The sequence below is a fragment of the Talpa occidentalis genome, unplaced genomic scaffold, assembly GCF_014898055.3.
Source record: "Talpa occidentalis isolate TD23 unplaced genomic scaffold, MPIMG_talOcc4v2.1 talOcc4.4, whole genome shotgun sequence".
NCBI classification, from domain to species: domain Eukaryota; kingdom Metazoa; phylum Chordata; class Mammalia; order Eulipotyphla; family Talpidae; genus Talpa; species Talpa occidentalis.
This window is the reverse complement of record NW_023604295.1, coordinates 45,113,513-45,135,436: the sequence shown is the minus strand read 5'-3', so window position 1 is coordinate 45,135,436 and position 21,924 is coordinate 45,113,513. Positions and strand designations below refer to the sequence as shown.

Sequence of the window (21,924 nt, the reverse complement as noted above, 5' to 3'; positions counted from 1 at the left end):
TCCATTTGCTAAATAGTGACCAGCGGTATCTTTTCAAAATGTAAACCCAATTATGTCATTCCTCTGCTTTCATTTTCTCACCAGCTCACATTCACATTGTTCTCTGAATAAAGGACAAAATCCTTAACTCTGCCATAAATTAATCTTGGTCTGGCCCCTGCTGAACTCTCCAAACTTGTTTCCACCTGTCATTTCATTTTAGCCACATCAATTATCTCTCATATGACCTCCAGTCTCAGAAATTTTGTAGATGTTGTTCTCTTTGCCTAGAATCCTTCTAAGCTACTGCCACCCCCCACAACCTTTCACCTATTTAACACCTATTTAATCTGTTCTGTTTATCTATTAGTGTGTAACAAACTGCCTCCAAATTTAGCAACTTAAAATAATGAATCTTTTGCTTTCTCTCACAATAAAGGTGAAGTCAGAAAATTGGGCAAACTTCTGAGTGAGTCCTCTGTACCTCAGGTTATCAACTGAGGTCACTAGGTGGTATTGATGAATAAACTTATCTAGACTTGCACTCTCCAATTTAGCAGCCACTAGCCACATGTGGTTACTGATCACTTGCTAGCTCTAATTGAGCTGTGCTGAAAATATGAACTATCCACAAGATTTTGAAGAAATCAAAATCAGAAAAAAGAATATAAAATATGCATTAATAATTTTTTTCTATTGATTACATGTTGATATTATAATATTTTAGATTGGATTAAGTAATATTAAATTAGAATTTTACCTATTTCTTTTAATTTTTTTATTATGGCTACAAGAAAACTTCAACTTACATATGGCTTGTGTTAAATTTCTATTTGCAATCCATGTGGTGTCTATCACAGCTATTCAGCTCTTCCATTGTGGTGTAAAAGCAGCCACAGACAATAAATAAGATTGCATTCTGATAAAACAATTTATAAAAATAGGTTGTACCCAGATTTAGTCTACAGGCTGCATTTGCCCCCTGACTTAGAGGATACAGGATATTATTTATATGTCTTGTCTTGTGGTTTGGCAGAGAAAGCTGGGCTCAGCTGGTCAGAGAAAGCAGAGCCAAACACCTACATATGCCCTCTCTAGCATGCTGGTCTCAGAGAAATAGGACATCTTATATCATGGCTCCGAGCTCCAGACAGACTATTCCAAAGACAGATATGAGCTGCAAAGTTTCTACGACCAAGATTCGGTAATACCAAATATCTATTCTGTTGCATCTATTGTTCAAGCAAATCTCTAAGGCCCCCAGGTCAAGAAAAGAAGACTAGACTCCACCTCTTCATGGGAGGAGTAGTAAAGAATATGTGTCCTTTTTAAATCTACCACATCATTCTGCAAATCTCAATTTAGACTCGTTCTGTTATAGGCTTTCAAAATATTACGGACCTCCCCTTTGTAGCACTAGTCCTTGTTATAATTTCACATTTATTTATATGATTATTTGATCATTATCTTGCTTGAGTAATAAACAGGAAGCAGCCACAAGAAGAAATGTTGTCTGGTATTGCTCATGGATCCATTCCCAGCACCTAGCACAATGGCTGGCTCCACAAATACTTGTTGAATGGATGATATAACGGCAGCACTTGTGAGCCAAGTAACTGTGCTATTATTGATCCCACATTTCTCCATATTGCTCTCAAGCACATCATGAGATATTTTGTCAGAAACTTGTTAAAATTCAGGTATATTCAATTCCTAGCCACATTCTTATTTTGCAGTTCAGACACTTTATAAAAGTAGAAATGAGCCTACTCTCCTTCCCAGAGCTTTGAAGGTAATGATTGCTACTTCAAAGAGATACTTTTAGGTTTTGGAGCTCTGAGAGGTAAATATGTGCACGTCATACCTAGAGGCAAGCCAATCCCCTGGACAGCTTGTGCTCTTCCTGGACTTCACTCTCCTCACCCAGCTCACAGTGCCAGTCCAGCAAGCCTGGCTTGTCTAGTCACATTATGGTAGAAGGCAAAGGGCCAGGCACTGAGCCTCCACCTGAGGCTGACCTAGTCCTCCCTCCACGGAGGTTGTGGCATCTCCTGCTTTACCCGGAATAAGGATCCTTGTTTGTTCCAGGAGGAGAAGGTGTTGCTGCCTTCCAAGTTGTTAAATAGGGAACTTCATTGCTTCCCGACTTCTGCTTTGGAAGCCTTCACTCCCTGTATCACCTGACGTGTCACACACACACCTGACCCCACCCCACTCTGGCCACTACCAACCACTGCGTGTCCCTTCATGTACCATTTTGCCTGAATTGGATCCCATATGTTCATTCAGACCTGAGATATAAAAGATCCATTCTTTATTCTCTCTTTTTTTTTTTCTGTTCAAATACTCATATCTCCCCAGAGCTCTTCTAGTGAGGCTGAGCTGGAACACAGCCATGCATGCATGGAGCTAAACCCATGCTAAGTAACTGAATTTACCTGTGTAGGACTGGAATGGAGAGGAACATTCTCTGCCTGACACATTATGGGTGCTCCAGCAGTATTTGTAGAATGAATGGGAGGTCAGGACAGTAATTCCCTTGAAAGTGACACATTTGGCCTCTTCCCACCCCCATCATAGCTCATCTGCCTGGGTGTCCCAATCTAATTCTAGAAGCCTCCATCGACCTCACCCTGGAGATGTGCTGCTACCCTGTTATCGTGATGGTGGTAAAACTGAAATCCTTGCTCTAAGCACAGTTGAAACTGGCTGGAACTTTTAAAGGAATGACATCAGTGTTAAATGAATACAGTGATGCTGTGTGCGTTTAAATCTCAACTCTACCACCTTCTAGCCAGGTGGCCTGAGGCAAGTTTCTTAATCTCTCTGGTACTTCATTTCTTCTTCTGTAACATGGGGGCAAATAATCCCATATTGTAAGAAATAATAACAGAATTAGTCATTCAGCTGTCTCTCTCATGGTCTGTGATGGCCCAGGCACACAAAATAAAGGGAAGTGATGTCTGGTGGGTGTTCTTGTTTGGTTTCTGAAGCGAACCTCCAGCTAGACAGAGGCTGCTCATTCATGGTTCTTGGCCAGTTCACTCACCTCACAAACCAGATTCTCACAGATTACAGAAAGCTTTTCTGATAATCCCCTCATAAATTTTAGGGTCTTTCCTCTCCCTTTCCCCTTTTTGCTCTCTCCTTCCAAAAGCAGGAGTTTCCATTTCATAGACCACCTGGAGAAAGCAATGACTTGTGATTGCTGTTGGGGGTTCATTCCCGAGGGAGCACTGACATTTCTGCTCCTCTTCAGTGCCAAGGACATTGGAGAAACTGACTTCCTAACCCAGTCCCCACTGTCAGACTCCTCCTGGCTAGAGTTGAGAGAAATCCTTTACATGGGGCATTGATTATAAAAAAGGATCACGTCAATCTCATGTATTTTTACACCATATTTTAGCAGGGTGTCTGACCCGGCAACTAAGCATCAGAAGTGTCATCCAGAACAGTGGGATGGTGTATCGTCTCCAAATTAATGTTAGTGAAGTTAACTAGAAGGACTGTAACTGCTGGGCCAGGATTTCAAGGATGGACATGATAGCTGTCCCCATGTCCTTGAAAGTCTTTGACAGAAGTGTGTTAGGCTTATTCTGGGTAGTTCAGAAAACAAAACCAGTGTCAGTAGTGAAAGTTAAGGAGAGTCAGTTTTTCACTCAAGGGAAGAAATAGTTCCCAAATAGAGAAGTTAAAATGGTATAGACTTCCTTATCTGACCCAAGGCTTCATCCTGCCATGTGAATTGTAGAGACCACTTGTCCAAGCTTCCCAGGGCCTACTGGTTTTGGGTAATTTGTTGAATTAAAGGTGATTTGTTAAATTTATTTTTAAAATGAAATACAATTTGACTTTGTGTCTCTGTTCAACACATCACCCCATATTTATCTGAAAATAACTATCTTTGGTTAGGTCAAGCATACTGATTTTTGGTTTACCAACAATGGAGAGCCCTCTATTTGGTGGAAGTTTGACTCAAAATTCCCAGTTCTCAGATTCTGTGATAAAGAGGATGCTGAGGTGATTTGGTATAAGGAAGTACAAGGAAATCATGTGGAGAACTTTCTAGGCTCTACCACCTTGTCATGTCAGCTTTGGCCCAACAGAAATCTATAAAAGTCATTGGAAGAGAAGGAAAAAAATAATTGGGAACCAGTGTGAGGTTCACTTATTGAAAACCTACAGTGCCTGTCAGCAAATGAATATATTTGCAACTCATTGTCACAAAATATTAATTTTCTAATTACTAATTGGCACCAATTTTTTATATGAAAGAGCTCCTACAAATCAACAAGAAAAAAAAAAAAGACAGGAGTTGCAAATGAAAAGGAGGTGAAAGAAAAGTACAGACAGTACATGGAAAAAGAAATATTATCTCTTAAACATTTGAAAAGAAACATAGTAAAAGAAATTCATTTTAAAGTTAATTCAGACATCAGAGCAAAGATTAAAAAAAATGAAATTACAGTGAGAGCTAATACTTCTCAACAGAAATTAAGTGTTGGCAATTATGTAGAGAAAAAGGAGCTCTTGTGCTCTGTTAATGGGAATGTAAAATGGTGCACCTGCTATAGAAAACAGTATGGTGATTCCCCAAAAAATTAAATATAGAATTATCATATGATTCAGTAATTCTACTTCTGAGTATGCACCCAAAAAATTGAAAGCAGGGTCTCAGATATTTATACACCCACACTCATAGTATTATTCACAATAGCCAAAAGGTGGAAGCACTCAAATGTCCAAGAACAAATGATCAAATAAACAAAATGTGGTATATAGTGATATGTATAGTGGTCTATCATCCAGCCTTTAAAAGGAAGGAAATTCTGACATGCTACAACATGTATGAGTCTTGAATGATTTTGCTAAGTGAAAGAAACCAATCACAAAAAGACCTATACTATGTGATTCCCTCTGTATGAGGTACCTAGAGTGGTCAAATTCATGGAGAAAAAAGGTAGAAGGGCAGTTGTCAGGGGCTGGGAGGGAAGGACAGGGAGTTATTGTTTAATGGGAATAGAGTTACAATTTTACAAGAGGAGGAGTTCTAGAGATGGATGGTAGCAGAACAACATGAATACTTAATAGTACTGCGTACTTAAAAATGAGTAAGATATAAATTTTGTGTATTTTACTACAATGAGAAATGATTTTTAAAAACTGCAAGTGATTTTGCAATTTTTTGCAAAGTTGCCATTTTAACTTTCCCTATTAGTAAAGATCATGAATTAGAAAACATACTCTGTGCAGGAGCAATGTGAAAATAAACACACTCATGTTTTGTTGGTGGGAACATAAGCATAGAATCTTGGGGATGACAATTTTTCAATATCTGTAAAGATTAAAATTGGTCAAGTCATTCTATGTCAAGGAAGATAACATACTCTCACATGTAATTTGGCATACCAATAGCATTTTTAATGTAGCAAAATATTAGCAACCATGTAAATGTCCATCAGTAGGGGTTGGTAAAGTAAATTTTTGCCACCAATTGAATGCAGTAGAGCAATATGCAACTGCTAGAAAGAGAATATACCTGCTGATACAGAACAATCACCGAGGTGATATAAGTGTACAAAACTGTGTGTATAGTATGTTACTACTTGTGTTTAAAAATTAAAAAAAAATATGGCTCTATTCTTTCACTTTTTTGGCCTAAAATAACTAAGTCAAGGCAAGAAACTGGCAGCCAAAGTCACTCCACTTATGTCTATGGGGACAAATAGACACCTGGGGACAGGAGTAGAAGAAAAGACTTGCATTCCACTATTTTTCACCTCTACCCTTTAAATTTAGTATCATGCTGGTATACTCTATATTTTAAATTAAAAAAAAAAAAACAGTCTTTAAGGGAAGAAACATAAATGACATCCAGTGCAAAGCTCTGGGTGCTGTGGAGCAGAGAAACGGTGTCTGAGGGGCTTGGATGGCTTCTAAACAACCACCTGCAAATAAGAAATTTCTGCTATTGGATTGCATCTTCTCCTGGGTATTGGTATGAACAGGTCTATAAATTAATTTACCAATTAGGTTTTCCTTTTTACTTTGGCTGTGACAAAGCTACAAGCCAAATTTGAGACTCAGGCCATGAAATGTGGGTGGATTTCTATAGTAAGCATTTAGCATCCACTTTATACCTGGCTCCATTTAATAGTCCTGTATTTGGTTTGTTCTGCTCCTGTTTATAATGTTGGTTATTTTTCCTTATCCTCTGCTTCCTATAAATCACTCCATAGTCCTTTTAGTCTAAGTTGGGGTGAATGGGTGAGTAGAAAAGAGGGAGGGAGAGAAGGGAGGCAGAATGGACAGAGGTTATCAAGTAAGCCTGTCATTTTCCTCAATGCCATCATGTGGATTAAGTGTATACTACAGTGCACTGGTTCTCAAAGTGGGATCCTTAGGCCTATAACATCATCATCACCTGTGGTTTGTGAAACTTAGGTTCCACCCAACCTAATGAGGCAGAACCTCTGTGGATGAGACCCAGGAAACTGCTTTAACAGGCTCTCCAGGAGATTTTCAATTATATTAAAGTGTGAGAACCCCAGGAAAATAAAAAGAAAGTTTATTTCTAAACATATACTCTCCATTTGCTGCATCATACCCACTGTTTTGGTCAAGGTATAATGTAGCAACTATACTAAACAATATAACAATCCTCATTAGCTTAATACAATAAATCCTCACTAGCTTAGTTTTTGTTCATGTCACAATCCAGTATGGGTAGGTGTGGGATAAAGCGTTTTAGTAACTTATTCAGCAAGCCAGTTTCCTGTCAGAGTCAGGTTTTGCCGTCCTCTAGGTCTGAGCCTTCTCCTCTGGATCTCTAAGCTAAAAAGGCAGAGGAAGAGGAAAGAGAGAAAATTTGGCAGTCGGCTCTGGAAGTAACACCATCTTTTCTGTCCACAAGTGCACTAGCCAGAGCCCAATCACATGGCCCAAGCAACTGCAGAAAAGGCTGTGGAGCTGGGAGGAAAAGGAAATGGGTTTGGGAACATATCGCGAGATCTCTGCCACACCCATAGACTTAAGTGAGTCCCAAACTTCACTTGTCTTGTTTTGATTTTCGGTTTCATATTCTAATTAAGTCTTACTGTTTCTTTTTTGAACTCTAGCATTATGGGACTGAAGTATGCTCTCTTCGTGATGGTCCTCCTGATTGCTGGTAAGAACACTTTGGCTTTGTAATGTCCTAGAATCCTTCCACTGTCTTTGTCTGACCACTCCAACCCTAGGCCTGGGTCTTGAGTTTTACTTACTTTCTCACAGGTGTTGCACATCACCACATGCTAAAAAGATTTTTCTGGATAAAAAGGCAGCATCATGATGGAGAACAGGTAGCTCAGCTGACGGCAGGCCTTGCCTGGGGTGGAGACTCACCTCTTCTGTGCATCCTCCTCCTCTGCCACCCCACACCCAGAGGCCTGGATGCTGTAAGGTAGACTGGCCTGCCCAGCAGTGCTTGGGAGCCAGGAAAAGGACCCTGTCCTGACACCCCACGCCTGAGGCTTAGCACTTTTGTTTAATACATACTCCTTTCTGGTCTCTGTCCCCATTTCTGACATTCTCAGACTTAGACAATAGTTGCTGGGCTTCAAAAAAATCTCCTGCTGTTAGAAAGTTTGTTTCCATGTTCCCTACTTTCCCTCTCTCCCTCTACTGCTTTCTTCACCAGCCCACACCCATATATCACAGTTGTCACTGTTCACCAGAAGGATCCAGAAACCCAGCCCTGCTCCACCTACTCCAGTGACTTTCAGCTAGTTGTATCATCATTTTACCATGATACCAATGAGCTTCAGGGCTCCTCATATGCACAAACCCCACTCTGGGGCATGGTCAGGGGTCTTAGCAGTGTGGTCTTGTGCCTCATGCTTTGGAAAATTTTTGTAAGATATTTTAACCATACTAAGACCTCTGTCTCTTTGCACTGTGACTTTTCTCTCCATCACATTTTCCTCCTTGGAATGTTGGGTGGTGGTGTAGTGGCCATGGCATTTTGTTTTTGAATTCTGTATTTTTTCTTAAAGAGCCACTTTCCCTACAAAAGAAATTTTTAATCATCAGGCCTCACAAAACTTGAATCTTCCTTATTTACTGTTCTTATTTGAGTTTCAGTTTTTTGTCTGTAAATTGGGGTTGGCTAAGGTTCCTGTCACGCATCCTGTGTCTGAGAAAGAAGATGTCCCAGTGCTGATTAGAATCAAACAGGGAGGATAAACTGAGCCTACAGTTTGGTTATACCAGTGTGCAGGATATCCCTGACTAACTTGCCTGAAAAAAAAAAGCACACAAAGGCTTTTAATCTGAAGCTAGATTCCTCAGGAGATAGACAATAACCAAACATACCATATTACGTCCAGTCATGATAATTAGTACTGTGATAAAAATAAATAAATAAGTCAGCATAAGGAATAGAGATTGACAAAGATGCTATCTTCAATAGGCTGGTCACAGAAATCTCCCTGGGAGGTAGTATTTGGTAAAAGACCTATATGAAGTGAAGGAATAACTCTAAGACTGTCTGGAGGGAGAATCTTCTAGGCAGAGGGATAAATCTGAGAAAATACCTTGAGATAGAGTGTGTCTAACCTTTTAGAGAAATGGCAAGTAACCTGTGTGGTTGGAGCAGAGTAAGAGAAAGAGTCTGAAAGGCATCAAGGACCAGATTACATGAGATGGTGTAGGCTCTGGGAAAGACTGAATATAGTTGTCAATGTAATGGCAAGGAAGAAATGTGGATATATCATCTAGGTCATGAAAACTCTTGAGAACAATTGCCTCCCTGTAGCAGAGACTCTCTCATCAGTAATTGATACAGCACAGTAAAGAAGACTTTATTCAAGGAGGTGATGTATTGAGATAGGCATAAAGACCACTGCAATGGGACTTCACTGTGAAGGCGAGATATTTAACTCCAAATACAGCATGGGCAAGTGGGAATGTATAGCCAAGGAGCAGAATGGGGGATCAGTGGAGACCTCCCCTTGCAGGCAGTTGAGAGCAGTGCTGTGAAGATGTCAGCAGTCTCTGCAGCATGGGTTCGATCCAGGCTGGCCGGCGAGGGTCCCACATGTCATGGCAGACCTCTCCTGTCTCGCCCACTGCTCCCCTCAGCAGTGTATTTCAGTCAGTCTGCCTGTTCTGTTCCCCACTCTGTCTCTGGTGAATCCTCTCGCCCTCCCACACATCTGGCCTGTGCCCTGGTTTCTTGTATAAATAAATAAATAAATAAATCTTTAAAAAAAAAAAAAAAAGAATGGGGGCTCAGTGGATGGAAAATTCCTAAGAAAACATCACAGATAAGAGGAGTTCCAGCTAAATTGACCTAATAGAATTCTTGCTAAAGCCAGGCAAGGATGGTCAGACATCACCCTATAGTTGATGGAGGATAAAGAACCTGGTGAGATATTCAAGAGTTATCAGATATAGATGGTGGGGAATTCTGATGAAACTGATGTAGGAGGATTCTTGCTAACATTGTATTTTATAAGGACGTGAATAGATGGGCCTGGGAGAAGGTAAGGAGCCTGCCTAAATTTTGATGAAGCAAAGAATCTTTGTCATAACCTAAAAAATAATGTTTCTAGAACTTCAGGTAAATACAAAAATGTTATCCTCTCATTATTCCTTTTCTTTGCTCCATACTATCTCCTCATCCTTCCTTTACCATTCTGGAGTCCAGCTCTGACTGCTATAGTTCTCAGCCACAGCTGTGCAGACCCTCACACAGGTATTTTGTACAGATGATTCAGATGATCGCCGATCAGGGGAATCATTCACTGGAATAGAGGACAGGAGGTTCAAATACAGGGAAGACAGCACCTGTTGCTATCTAAAGGGTAGTATCCAGCGGGCAGTTGGATATGGATATCTGGAACCCTAGTGAAAGTGATGGGCTGCAGATAAGTATCTCTGAATTATTAGCTTATCCTTGGCAGTTGACTCCATGAGGACAGAGCAGGAAAATCAGAGAGTGTGTGGAGAATAAGGAGAAGATTAAGAGCAAGCACTCAAGGGCCTCCCCTGGTGGCGCAACAGTTAGTTCCCCAACACCCCCGCCCCAGGGTCCCACAGAAAAAAAAAAAGAGCAAGCACTCAAGAGAATCACCATTAAAGGAATGATCAGAATTGATCAGGATCACAGAGATTGGGAAAGAAAAATTTCAAGAAGGAGAGATTGCTAACAGTGTGACATTACATGGAGTGGTCAGATCAAGTGAGGACTGAAAAGAGTTCTGTTTGGAAATGGTGGGAAGTCACTGACAACCTTTGCCTGGGAAGTTTTGGTGGGGAGGTGGGGAATGGTGTATGGGGGTGGAGACAGAAATTGTTGCTTACTCCTTCAGGAACTTTGACTCTAAATGAAAGAGAAACTAAAAGCAGTAACAAAGAGGGTGCTGCTGAAGTAACTGCTGGGAGGGAGAGGGTGATAAGCAGGTAGGAAGCCCAGAAGCCAAGTTAAGTGGGTTGAGAAAATGACAGATTTGTAATGTCGCCACTCTTACCTGAATAACTTCCTCCAGGAATGCTTACCCATTCAGTTGTTAGAACGGTTATGAAGAACAAAAGTAGAGTGTTCTTGGGAAGAACTGCACAAACAAAGATGCATGTTTATTGAAGTTATTGGCAAAAGATTGATTGAAAAAGATGTACTATCACTGCCATCAAATAAGATAGCCTCGAGTCACATGTGACTATTACAACTCATGTTAGCTAAAATTAAATTAAAAAAAATTAGTTTCTCAGTCATACAAGCTACTCACCAAGTGCTCAATGACCACAGTACCTGGTGGCTACCATATTGGCGAGAACAGATAGAGAGCATTTCCATCATTGTAGAGAGTTCTTTTGCAAAGCGCTGTTCTATAGGTCCTAGCTGGGATAGGGTTGAGATTTTGATGAAGTCAATGAACAGAGAGATTGTTATCACTCATAGATGTAAGGATGAGAACATTTCACAGATGTTCTCAACATAGATGTAAGGAGAGTAATAATGAGAAAACCTTAGTGGAACATATCCTATGGGCAGAGATAAGTACTTTGAGATTTAAGAGTTTAGAGGAGCTGTTCTTGGTGATAAAGCTCATGGGTATGTCACAGGACAGGGCTGATGAAATAGTTATGGATGAAGATCTTTGAAGTGGAAAAGAGCAGAGAACTTTGAGACAAAGTTTCAGTGAACTGACTTCGATCCCCAGCCAGGGAGCAAATCTACATGGCATAGCAGACCTCTACTGCCTCGCCCACTGCTCCCCTCAGCAGTGTATTTCAGTGAATCTGCCTGTTCTGCTCCCCACTCTGTCTCTGGTGAATCCTCTCATCCCCCCACCTCTGGCCTGCACCCCAGTTCTTCTGTGCAAAATAAATAAAAATCTTAGAATAAAGGAATAATTCTTAAAACAAAAAAACAAACAAAAAACAATGGAATGAGACTTCCAGAACACCTGGTAAAGTTTTGGAAAAAGTTTAGCAGAAGAAGGAAGATTCATGTGTGCACATGAGCACAGTACTTTGAAGAAGAGATAGCCCTTGAATACGTAAGACCTGCATTTCAACATGGGAAAACTGAAGGGCCAGATGAGGTCAGAGACTCATAAGGTCAGCAGACTATAGCTTTTGTGTGACATCAGACATTATATTGGTGAGGAAGACTTCAAATATCTTTTGAAACAACCTCCTCCACTCGATCAGGGAAGTAGCCAAATGGAGTCTTGAGTGCCTAGTTTCTAATGTTATTAATTATAATTAATTAATGATATTAATTAGTTTTAACTAGATGCAGACCATTTCTATTTCCCAAGTACAGGGATAGGAAGAGAATTCAATGCTTACCCAGTAATGGAGTCCCAGTGACTACGTTACCTGGGTGTTCTGATATTTGGGATCATAACAGGAGAGACGATGAAGACAGCACTGAGGAAAATTCGGAGAGGGGATTAGCTTGCTGATCTCTGAGTCATGTCATGGAACCAGTGATTGATGAGGAACTATGGAAAGTCAGTTGTGAAATACTTTCAGTTCCATTTAGAATGTGCTTCAGAGTGATTTTCACTGCAAAGGGAGAAGAAAGGGTTTGGGGAGGGATAGACGGAAACAAATCTTTCCTGTCATTATCTTCTCTGCTCCACTCTGGAGACAGTAACAGTGATCCTCTATTGCAGCTTCTGAAACAAGAACTTTTGCTAAAATACACATTCTCTAGGTCTAGGATGGGCCAGAGAGTCTGTGTTTCTGACCACCCCTAGGTGATATCAATGCCTCTAGAACAGACCATACTCTTTGTTGGTAGGGAAAGAAGAGGCAGTTAGATTGGTGGAAAAAAAAGTCTCATAATATTGGGAAGAAGGGGGGCCTCCCTGGTGGTGCAAGGGGTTAAGCACAGCACTGTGAAGCTATCCACAGCCGCTGCCACACGAGTTCGCTCCCTGGCCAGCCAGGGAGCTACCCACATGATGTAGCAGACCTCTCCTGTCTCATCTGCTGCTCCCCTCAGCAGTGTATTTCAGTCAGTCTGCCTGTTCTTCTCCCCACTCTGTCTCTGGTGAATCCTCTTCACCCCCCATACCTTTTACCTGTACCCCAGCTCTTGTATGCATAAATAAATCAATCTTTAAAAAAATATATTGGGAAGAAGGGGCCTGGGTGAGACAATTAAATCCCTCAGTGAGTGGAGAGGGTGAGTGGGAAAGAGGGAGGTACTGTGAGGCTCTGCAGAGAAGCAAGCATAAATCAAAACAGAAGAAGACAGATAAGTCATTTCCAGGCTCAGAAGGCACAACTGACTGCTGAGTAATAACATAATGTTGACCGTTAACTGACAGAATTTTCAACTGCGTGTTTGGTTTCTCCATTAGGTCATCTGCCCTATGTCATATGGCAAATTGGTGCTAAAACCAGAATGAGTTACCCAGAGGTAGCTGCTAGACACTTTCACAGTAGGTGGCACTATTGCATTATCATTCAGAATTTAACAAAGGAGTAGTGAGGGTCCCATTATTGCCTTGTAAGGTAATTATCGAATACAGCAAATTTTCCTTAGTTCCCCCTTTCACTGTTCCAGGTACCCAAGTAGATTTTTCACCTCCCTTTATTATGAGAAAACATCTTGTTCAAATGTTGCATTTTATACTTCCAAGTGCTTTACAGGGTTCTCATGAGTATAATATAATAGGCAATAATTCAAACTCTCACTTATGCCTAGAGTCCTCTTCTCTGAGAGTTAAAGACTACCAGCCCTCTTTATTATGTGTTCTCATACCAGTGTGCACAGGGGTCAGTTTTGCTAAGTGCACACCACTGTTACTTGTCCTTCTACTCCCTCTTGGAATAGATATACATTGATCCAATCAATTTAATGATTGCTACCAGTCCCCAAAGAACTCCTCAAATGAAACCCCTCTCATCTCTCTTACTAACCTATTTTCCCCATTCCGCCATTACTATGTCCTGACCTGAATAATGAAGCTTTATTTAGATCCCACCCTAACTTCCTTCCCAAAGTGTCATTTAACTTCATATCAACTAAGAAACAGCATTTACCCCTCACCCTGCACTTTTCACCCAAAACTTCTTAACTTCTCGGCCAAGTCTCAAGTAATTCTATGACCCAGAATAAGTCCTACAAAACCCCTGTAATCAACCACATTTAAGAAGTAAGGCAACCCAAATCCTTTGCACAAGCCTCGATATGCCCATGGGGACAAAGCCTTTCTTTAAATTCTACCAGGTTGTAAAAATTTCCAGGGACAATGCATATTGGGAAGAGCAAGTTTGTGGTAGCTGGGGTTTCCCCATGCTCCAGAAGCACATTCAGACCTTCCCATCTTTGATTCATTTAAGCATTTCATTCATGTATCTTAAATGATATTTTATGACCACAATCCTAAAACAACCATTACACTTGCCCAGTTCTCTTTCTGATCCCTGAAGGAGCTTAGAGAGGTCAATAAGGATAAAGACTTTGGTTGATTATTGTGTTATTTCCAAACTATTTCATATCATTGGAATCAGTAGTCATGCAGACAGCTTTATAAAGGTAACTATTTGAGTTTCAAAGATATTTACTCAATGTGGGTCCCAACTACTGAGACATAATGAAAGGGGCTGATATCTATCTTGCTATGATCATCAAATATTGTGCTAAAGCAGGCCAAGGAATAAAGGGATAGGGAGGGGAGACCTTTTAGTGATGGTGTAGAAGTGATGAAGCCAAAGCTACAGGAAAAAGCATCAATCAGCATTCAGGTTATAAGAAGGTAATAGATGGGTGAATAAGTTCCCTGATTCTGCTGGTTTTCCCTAATCTGGGATTTGAAATCACAGACCCATAGTACTGGAAAGATTTTTAGAACAGTTAGGTAGTCCTCCCCTTCATTAAACAAGAAGGAAACTGAACCTCATAGTGGATGCAGTTTGCACAGGGCCTCACATTTAGTTAGCAGAGCCATGAGAACAAGCGTCCCTGAAGCTCATTCAGCTATCTGGGTGTACACAGAGTTCCAGAATTTAACATTGAGTTCTTCAGTGTCATCATTGATAAGGAAGTCTCTGGGATTGTATAAAGAGAAATTAGAATTAGAATTAGTTAGAATTTTACTTCTCTCTTGTTTATCCATCCCTGATGTCCACCTTTCCTTTTTTTAGACTCTGCTTCGGAGAGGAATCAGGCATATTTCGGTGACACCGGAGAGCTGCCATGCCGCTTTAAAAATCCTCAGAATATAAGCCTGAATGAGCTGGTCGTATTTTGGCAGAACCAGGATAAGGTTCTTTTTGAGCTATACGAAGGCAAAGAAAAGCCCGACAATGTTCATCCCAAATACAAGGGTCGCACAAGCTTTGACCTGGACAGCTGGACCTTGTACCTCCACAACATTGAGATCAAGGACAAGGGTTCATATCATTGTTATGCCCATCGTCTGCAGCCCAACGGAATGGTTCCCCTCCACCAGATGAATATTGTCCTATCAGTTCTTGGTATGTAGTCAGTGTGGGGCTCAGATCCCTGGCCTTCTCAGCAGAGACTGCAATAACCAGAGAAATTTGGCTGGGGCTGGGGGGGCCTGTGGAGAGAAGGCAGGCATCAGCCATTTCTTGGGAAATCCATTAGAAGGGAATGCAGTTTGGGAATAGGGAACTGAAAGTCCTTTGTATTACATTTTTACTAAAGATTTATTTTTATTTATTTATGCATAGAAGAACTGGGGTGTAGGCCAGAGGTGTGGGGGTGAGAGGATTCACTAGCGACAGAGTAGGGAGCAGAACAGGTGGATCTACTGAAATGCACTGCTGAGGGGAGCAGTGGGAGAGGCAGGAAAGGTCTGCTGCTCCATGTGGGTCCACTCCCTGGCTGGGGATCAAACTTAAGTTGCAGTGGCTGACGATAGCTTGATAGTGCTGAGACTTTAACCCTTGTGCTACCAGGAGGCCCATCCTTTGTATTTTTTATATAGCATATATAGCCGTAAAAATCTGCTTTGGAGCGAAATAGAGCTAGCCAAACAAAGGTAACAAGGCTAAGTGAAAGCCATGAATAGTTTGGTCTTTACTAAGTTTATATAACCAGATAGACCTCCACTCTTTCTTACATTCATTTTCTCCTTTGGTCCATGATTTCTCACACTCCTATCTTTGCCTAAAACTCCTAGCGAGGGTGGTAGCCGACTGATTTGGGTTTTCCCTTCCGTTTCCTAGAGGCTGCTTATGAGTTATTTGCTGCCTAACCCTGAGCTGGGTAGGCAGAAGGGAAAAAACCCGAAGGCACATAACTAAAAAACCGATAAACCAACAACTGTTTCCAAGTTTTGAAACACCTAAATGTCACCACAGATTTTTTTTTTAATTATAATATAGTATATAGTAAAGCCAGGGGTTTTTTTGGTGCACAATTCTGTTAATTTTACTTACATATTGGTTTATGTAACTGCCACTATAACAGGATATAAGACATTCTCTTATTCTTTTATCTATTTTTTAATTTCATTTTTATATTCCCCATACAATTGCAACCCGCTTATTTTGACCCCAAACCCTCCTTTCCCCGCTCCCCCCCAGTGTGTCTCTGGTTCATAGTTGTTTATTGATTTTGATTTTTTCTTTCTTATAGTTATTCTTTTTCCTGGTCCCTTATTTAGGTTTTCTAGATTCCTGCTATGAGTGAGACCATCCGGTATTTTTCTTTTTCTTTCTGGCTTATTTCGCTGAGCATGATCCCTTCCAGCTCCATCCATATTGCTGCAAATTGCATGTAGAACATTCTCTTATTCTAAAAAAATGTTTCCTCATGCCATCCTTTATAATAATACCCTCTCCGTATCCTTAACTGTTGCCTTGCATCCATAGTCTTGTCTTTTTTGAGAATGCCCCATACATGGAGTCAACAGTGAATAGCCTCTTAAGATTGGTTTCTTTTATTCGTCACAATGCCTGTCAGATTCATCCAACTTTTGCACATATCCAAAGTCTGTTCCTTCTCATTGCTGAGTATCATTCTATTGCTTTCCATTGAACCCATGGAAAGACATTGGTTGTTTTCAGTTGGGATTATTATGAATAGAGCTGCAAGGTTTGTACAAGGTTTGTGTGAATGGAAGTTTTCATTTCTCTAGGGTAGTTTCACAGGAATGGGATGACTAGATCCAAGTTAATTTTTTATGAATCTGGAGAAGATAGATCAACACTGATTCTAAAACCACAGACTAAAGCAAAAGCAAAAGTAGAAATAGAATGGAGAGTTGTTCCCTTTAAACCCTGTGTGTGGTTGTGTGATTCAAACCAAGCTGCAGGGCTTTTGCAAGATTTAAGTGCTAAATCATTGTTTTCCAAGTGTGACCCGGTACCATAGAAGAATGTGATGTGTTTTAGGTGGGACACAGACAATAATTTTTTAAACAATTTTATATTTATTTTAATATGTATATTAGGAAAACTACTTAAACCATTACTTTATCATATACTATAGTATATGATGAAGACATCTTGACAGTTATTCCAAAAACCAGTATTCTGAATTTCTTATTGCAAATTCTCTATCCACTCACTTGCTTGGGTTTCTGGAAGATAAGACCCAGACCTAGCCATTGTCTGTGTTCCTGGTGGGACTTTAACCTCAATCCCTTTCTGCCCATTAGTCTGGCAAGGGGAGTATCCCCAATTGAATGCTTGGGTTCTAAAGTTAAACCACTTCTCCTTGTCAAGACTCTACTCCCTAAAACAGTGACCTCTTTGTTTTCACTAGGTACAGCCTCACAAGTCTCACAATACATGTAGCTTATTGGTATATAAGTTTTTGGTAACTCAGTTTCAGCCCTCCTGTCACTCAGAGTACACCCCTTGATTGGGTAAGTAGATAGGTAAGCAGGGTAAGCAGGAAGTAAAATGGCCCTAAACTCCATTCTTGAAAAATAAATATGGGGTCATTATGTGGTTCTCGCCATGGGCTGAGCCCACCCTTTAGACAATCATAGGCTACCAGGTATGGCCCAGGTGAGTTCCTTGAACAGGTACCTAGTTTTTGGCTGTTTTCTTCTAACTATATCCAAAGTTGGATTGATTACTTTTTATATCTCTATTCTTTCAGCTAACTTCAGTCAACCTGAAATAATGAAAATTTCTAACGGAACAGAAAATTCAGGCATCATAAATGTTACCTGCTCATCTAAACAAGGTTACCCAGAACCTATCAGAATGTTTTTTGTTATAAAAACAGAGAATTCATCTGACACATCTGAGGCTGAAATGAATAAATATCAAGATAATGTCACAGAATTATACACCGTTTCTGCCAGCCTGTCTTTTCCAGTCCCTCCTGAAGCAAAAACTGTGAACGTCTCCTGTGCCCTGGAATCTAAAGCAACAGTGGCAATGCTTTATTCCTCATCTCTCTCTATAGGTAAAGCTGCTTCCCAATATTATTTCTTCCATCAGGTATTATATACAAATGATTAAGGTAGATCATCCTGCTTGCCAGGGTACCTTCAACTGGGCCATTTTGTCATACAATTAGGGGGAACCCAGAGAAAGGACGCCTGCTTCATCTGAATGCTGTAACGTCCAGAAAGCTATGAACCTAAGTTGCACTTGAGGAAGCATGATGTTAGCCCTGAAACTGACCCAGTCATCTGGGCTATGTTTGCTTAGAAGATTTGTTAAAACATTGACACACGTACACAAACACACATACACACACAAATATACACACATACATACAACACATACTGTGAGTACAGACCATTCTAGACATTGTTAGCTAGAGGAATGAAAACTAAAAGGTATAAGCCATATTCTCTGCCCTTAAAGAGAATTCAATAGAATCAGAACTCAGTTATGTACACATATGGAAAACTGGAAGTGAAAAAGATGAAATTGGAGTCTAACTTATATCCCATGGAAATATGTAACTAAATTTCAGACAAGAATGATTGATAATAAGTTTCATAGGCATTCAGAATAGGCAGTTTCTTGAGGATCGGGGAAATCTTTCTAAAGGAAGTAAGACCTTACAATATTATCAAAGAAATAATTGAGCTTAGTAAGTGCAGTGAGGAGATGACAGATCCTCACATATGTGATGATTTCCTGAGCAGAAAGAAAAATCCTGAGACAGCATCCAGACTCAGAAAGTAAGAGGACATAGGCACTGGCAATGGTGCCAGGCACCAGTATGCATGATTCATGGAAAGATTCAGAAGTAGAAATGTTTGTGATGTGTTGATGATGTAATATGGGACTAATCCAGCTGGGGCAAAGTCTTGAAATTCAGCAATATCTGTTAAGAGGAGCCTGTCATTTGTAAGTCCCAGCTTCAGCCTGGTGGGAATGCAGCCATATTTTAGATTCCCTTTGGAAGAACAATAGCTGCAAGTTTCTCTGCTGGAATGAAGGCACTCTGTGCCCGTGCTGCCCCATCACTGCTTGTTCTAATCCTGACCCTGACCCTGACCCCTCCCCCACCTCTGGTCTCTTGGTTCACCCCCTCCTGAGGCTTCCATCCAGCTCCTTGCCCATCCTCTGGCTTTGCTGCCTTCTCTCTTTTGGTATCTCATTGTTTATATATAACTTGGCATACGGAAACATTCTTAGGCAGCACCCAGTGCCCATCCCCCTAGCTAGCATTACCGGTGGGTCAATCCTCTCTCCTGGTGCTGATTTCCTTTTACTCAGACTCTTCCATCTCTGAGAGTTTGATAAATCATGAGGCCACCTAGCCTGTCCTGATTGCTTCTACTGTAACCCCTCTCTTGGCCTGATAGAAGCTTCTCCCAAGCTATTCCTAAAGTTCAGCACCTTCTCAGAGCCACATCACTAAACATGACATGTTCTGCAGCTCTCTGCCTCTCCCACAGTCTATAGAAGAACAGGATCTGGCTACCACTACAGCCTTATCATGGCTAACTTTCCTGCTGCTTTTCAACTACCGTCAAATCCTTCCAGTTACCACCATCTTCAGAAATGTTTCAGTGCACGCAGTCTCAGGAAGATGGAGCTTGCCTTTGTGACCCTGTTTGATGACTTGATTAGACAGGTAGACCCTGAGGCTAAGAATCTTTTTGGGTGTCAAAAGGTTCAGTCTCCATGTTAATAAATACAACTGCCTTTACTGGGCATGCCAAATAGGTTCAAATTGACTTGAAGACTGTTGAATATAGCCTCAATGCCAACAACTCTTTTTCTTAATGCCAGGAATAGAGCATGTGCCCCTCAAATTGCAGCTAAATTAATGGACCAGCCCAGCTGGTCCTATTTTCCTATAATTTTGAGATTAACTACCCGAACTGTCCCATAAATATCTATAAAGTGAGCCACTCAGTTCTTAGTTTCCCCACCAAGAGTATTTTTCAACTTTCCAGACACTTAGGCACTCGTGCAAGGAAGTTAATTCTGGTAAAATCAGACCAGCTGATTCTGGCCCTGAGTCTGTAGGGCATGAAGACATTAGCAAAAGTCTTCTAGTGAGACATGCTGGAAGCCATGCTGGTGGAAGTCTTCTGAGACATCAATGGAAAAATAAACAAAACTAGAACTAGGAGATCTGTGGAGATTGTTTGTCCAAGTTAAAGGTATCTGGAGCCTAGTCTAGAGATGATATTGGATGGAGGAATTATTACAAGGTAAACTTCAGGACTTATGGTCTGATGGCCTAGGGGGCTAACGAAGCAGGTACTACACAGGGGACTATACATTCAGAATCTCAGTACAGACACCTTACTCAAAATCTAGAACCAAGGGCCAGATTGACCCGTCATTGTCATCCCCACCACTAAGAGGGAAGGCAGCTCAGTCCAGGCATTTGTCCAGAGGCACAGGCTTGATTCTTTGAGTGAGCCACGGAGGCCATGAGACTGCAACTTCCTTTGGCCTTAAGTTGTGGATGTCAGGCTCCTCTGGCAGTAGAGCCTTGGGGAGATGCTGGCATATAAATAAAGACAGCAGCAGTAATTATAAAGTTTTTATAATCAACCTTCCTGGCTGATTGAAAACGTGTGGTCATTTCTAGATGTAAAGCCATATGAACCACCGTCTGATCCAGACCACACCCTCGGGAGAGTGGCTATAATTGTAGTAGTGATCACTGTGGTTGTGATGGTGCTCTTTGTAATACAAAGGAAAAAGAAGAAGAAGCAGCCTGCTCCCTCTCATGAAAATGGTGAGTCAGTGCTTATCTTTTCTGCAGATTACCACTTGCACCTACTTCCCAATCAGCTGCCTTCAGGAGCTTCTTGGGGGAGCCCAGACTGACAAAGTCAGTGTTTGGAGGAAAAAGGTTTTCCCTCAGGGGGTGGAATCTTACACTGAGATTCAGCACTGGTACCATTGTAATGGATTTCTAGCGAAGGCAACTTTTCTAACCTAAGGTTTCCAGATGAACTTCAGGCTTGCAGATACAGCTGGTGTTATTACTTACTTCACGAGGTCTTTGTGCGAATTCAATGAAAATGATGAAAACACTTCTAAAAGTGCTCAAGCCGGATTGTTTGGTGGGGCAAGGGAAGGTTAGGTAACCATAAGATTCGGTCTACTCATGTCTAAAAGTCTAGGTTTCCTGAGAAGTAAGTTAGATGAATTATCACCACTGACTTTTTTTTTTTTTTAAAGATTTATTTATTTATTTTATTTTATTTATTTATACAAGCACTGGGTATAGTCAGAAGCACGGCAGGGTGAGAGAATTCACCAGAGCCAGAGCAGGGGGCAGAGCAGGCAGAAGGACCCAAGTACACTGCTGAGGGGAGCAGCGGGCGGCAGGAGAGGTCTGCGCGCCATGTGGGACCATCCTCTGGTGGCCGGGGAGCAGCCGGGGATCCAACTGGCACCGCAGAGGCTGCGGGCAGCTTTGCAACCCAGCGCTCAACCGCTGCACCACCAGGGAGGCCCATCACCACTGACTTTTAAAGAGTATTATTAACTCTTATTGATTACCAATTATTGTTAATATATATCCATTACCAAATGGACTGAAAATAATAATCACCTACAGTTCCATCAGTAAGAAACTAATGACTATGCAGGCAATAGTGCTTATTTTTCTGTGTGTAAATCTGTTATTTTCCATTAGTGGAGAAATATGAGGATTGTTTTTTCACAATTTGGATAGTGTCACGTTTACTGTTTCTAATTTTTTGGTACTAAATGTAGGCAAAAAATTTCAGTCATAAAATATAATTCTACATTTTAAATGTAATCATTTTAAATGGCTTTGAGATTTCATTACATGGGCACTGTAGTGGCAGGAAGGCACAGAGCAAGATCTCTATGATCCGAGCAGATGGATAAAGGAGAATCTTGGTACCCTTGGTGGCTTGTCAGGCTTTTATTGAGCTTTTTACAATGAAGGTGTTATAGGGCAGCCCCGATACAAAACGGGGTGCCTGACTGTGGGTCCTCACCCGCGCGCTTAAAAGGACTTATCAATGCTCTGCTGCAGGCACACGCGAAAGGTTA

General features: G+C 41.1%; 1 protein-coding gene across 6 annotated transcripts in view; it reads left to right on the top strand.

The window, feature by feature from the left end:
* The window catches only part of CD86 (CD86 molecule), a 59,137-nt gene that overhangs the window by 26,993 nt on the left and 10,220 nt on the right, over positions 1–21,924 (top strand). For 4 of the 6 annotated variants that reach the window (XM_054700524.1, XM_037525457.2, XM_037525458.2 and 1 more), the window contains exons 2-5: positions 7,098–7,147; positions 14,629–14,961; positions 17,564–17,875; positions 20,480–20,629. In XM_054700524.1, the coding sequence (XP_054556499.1) occupies positions 7,098–7,147; positions 14,629–14,961; positions 17,564–17,875; positions 20,480–20,629 (845 nt within the window). The remainder of the gene's footprint in view (positions 1–7,097; positions 7,148–14,628; positions 14,962–17,563; positions 17,876–20,479; positions 20,630–21,924) is intronic. The other 2 variants (XM_054700525.1, XM_037525461.2) reach the window with 1 other exon arrangement.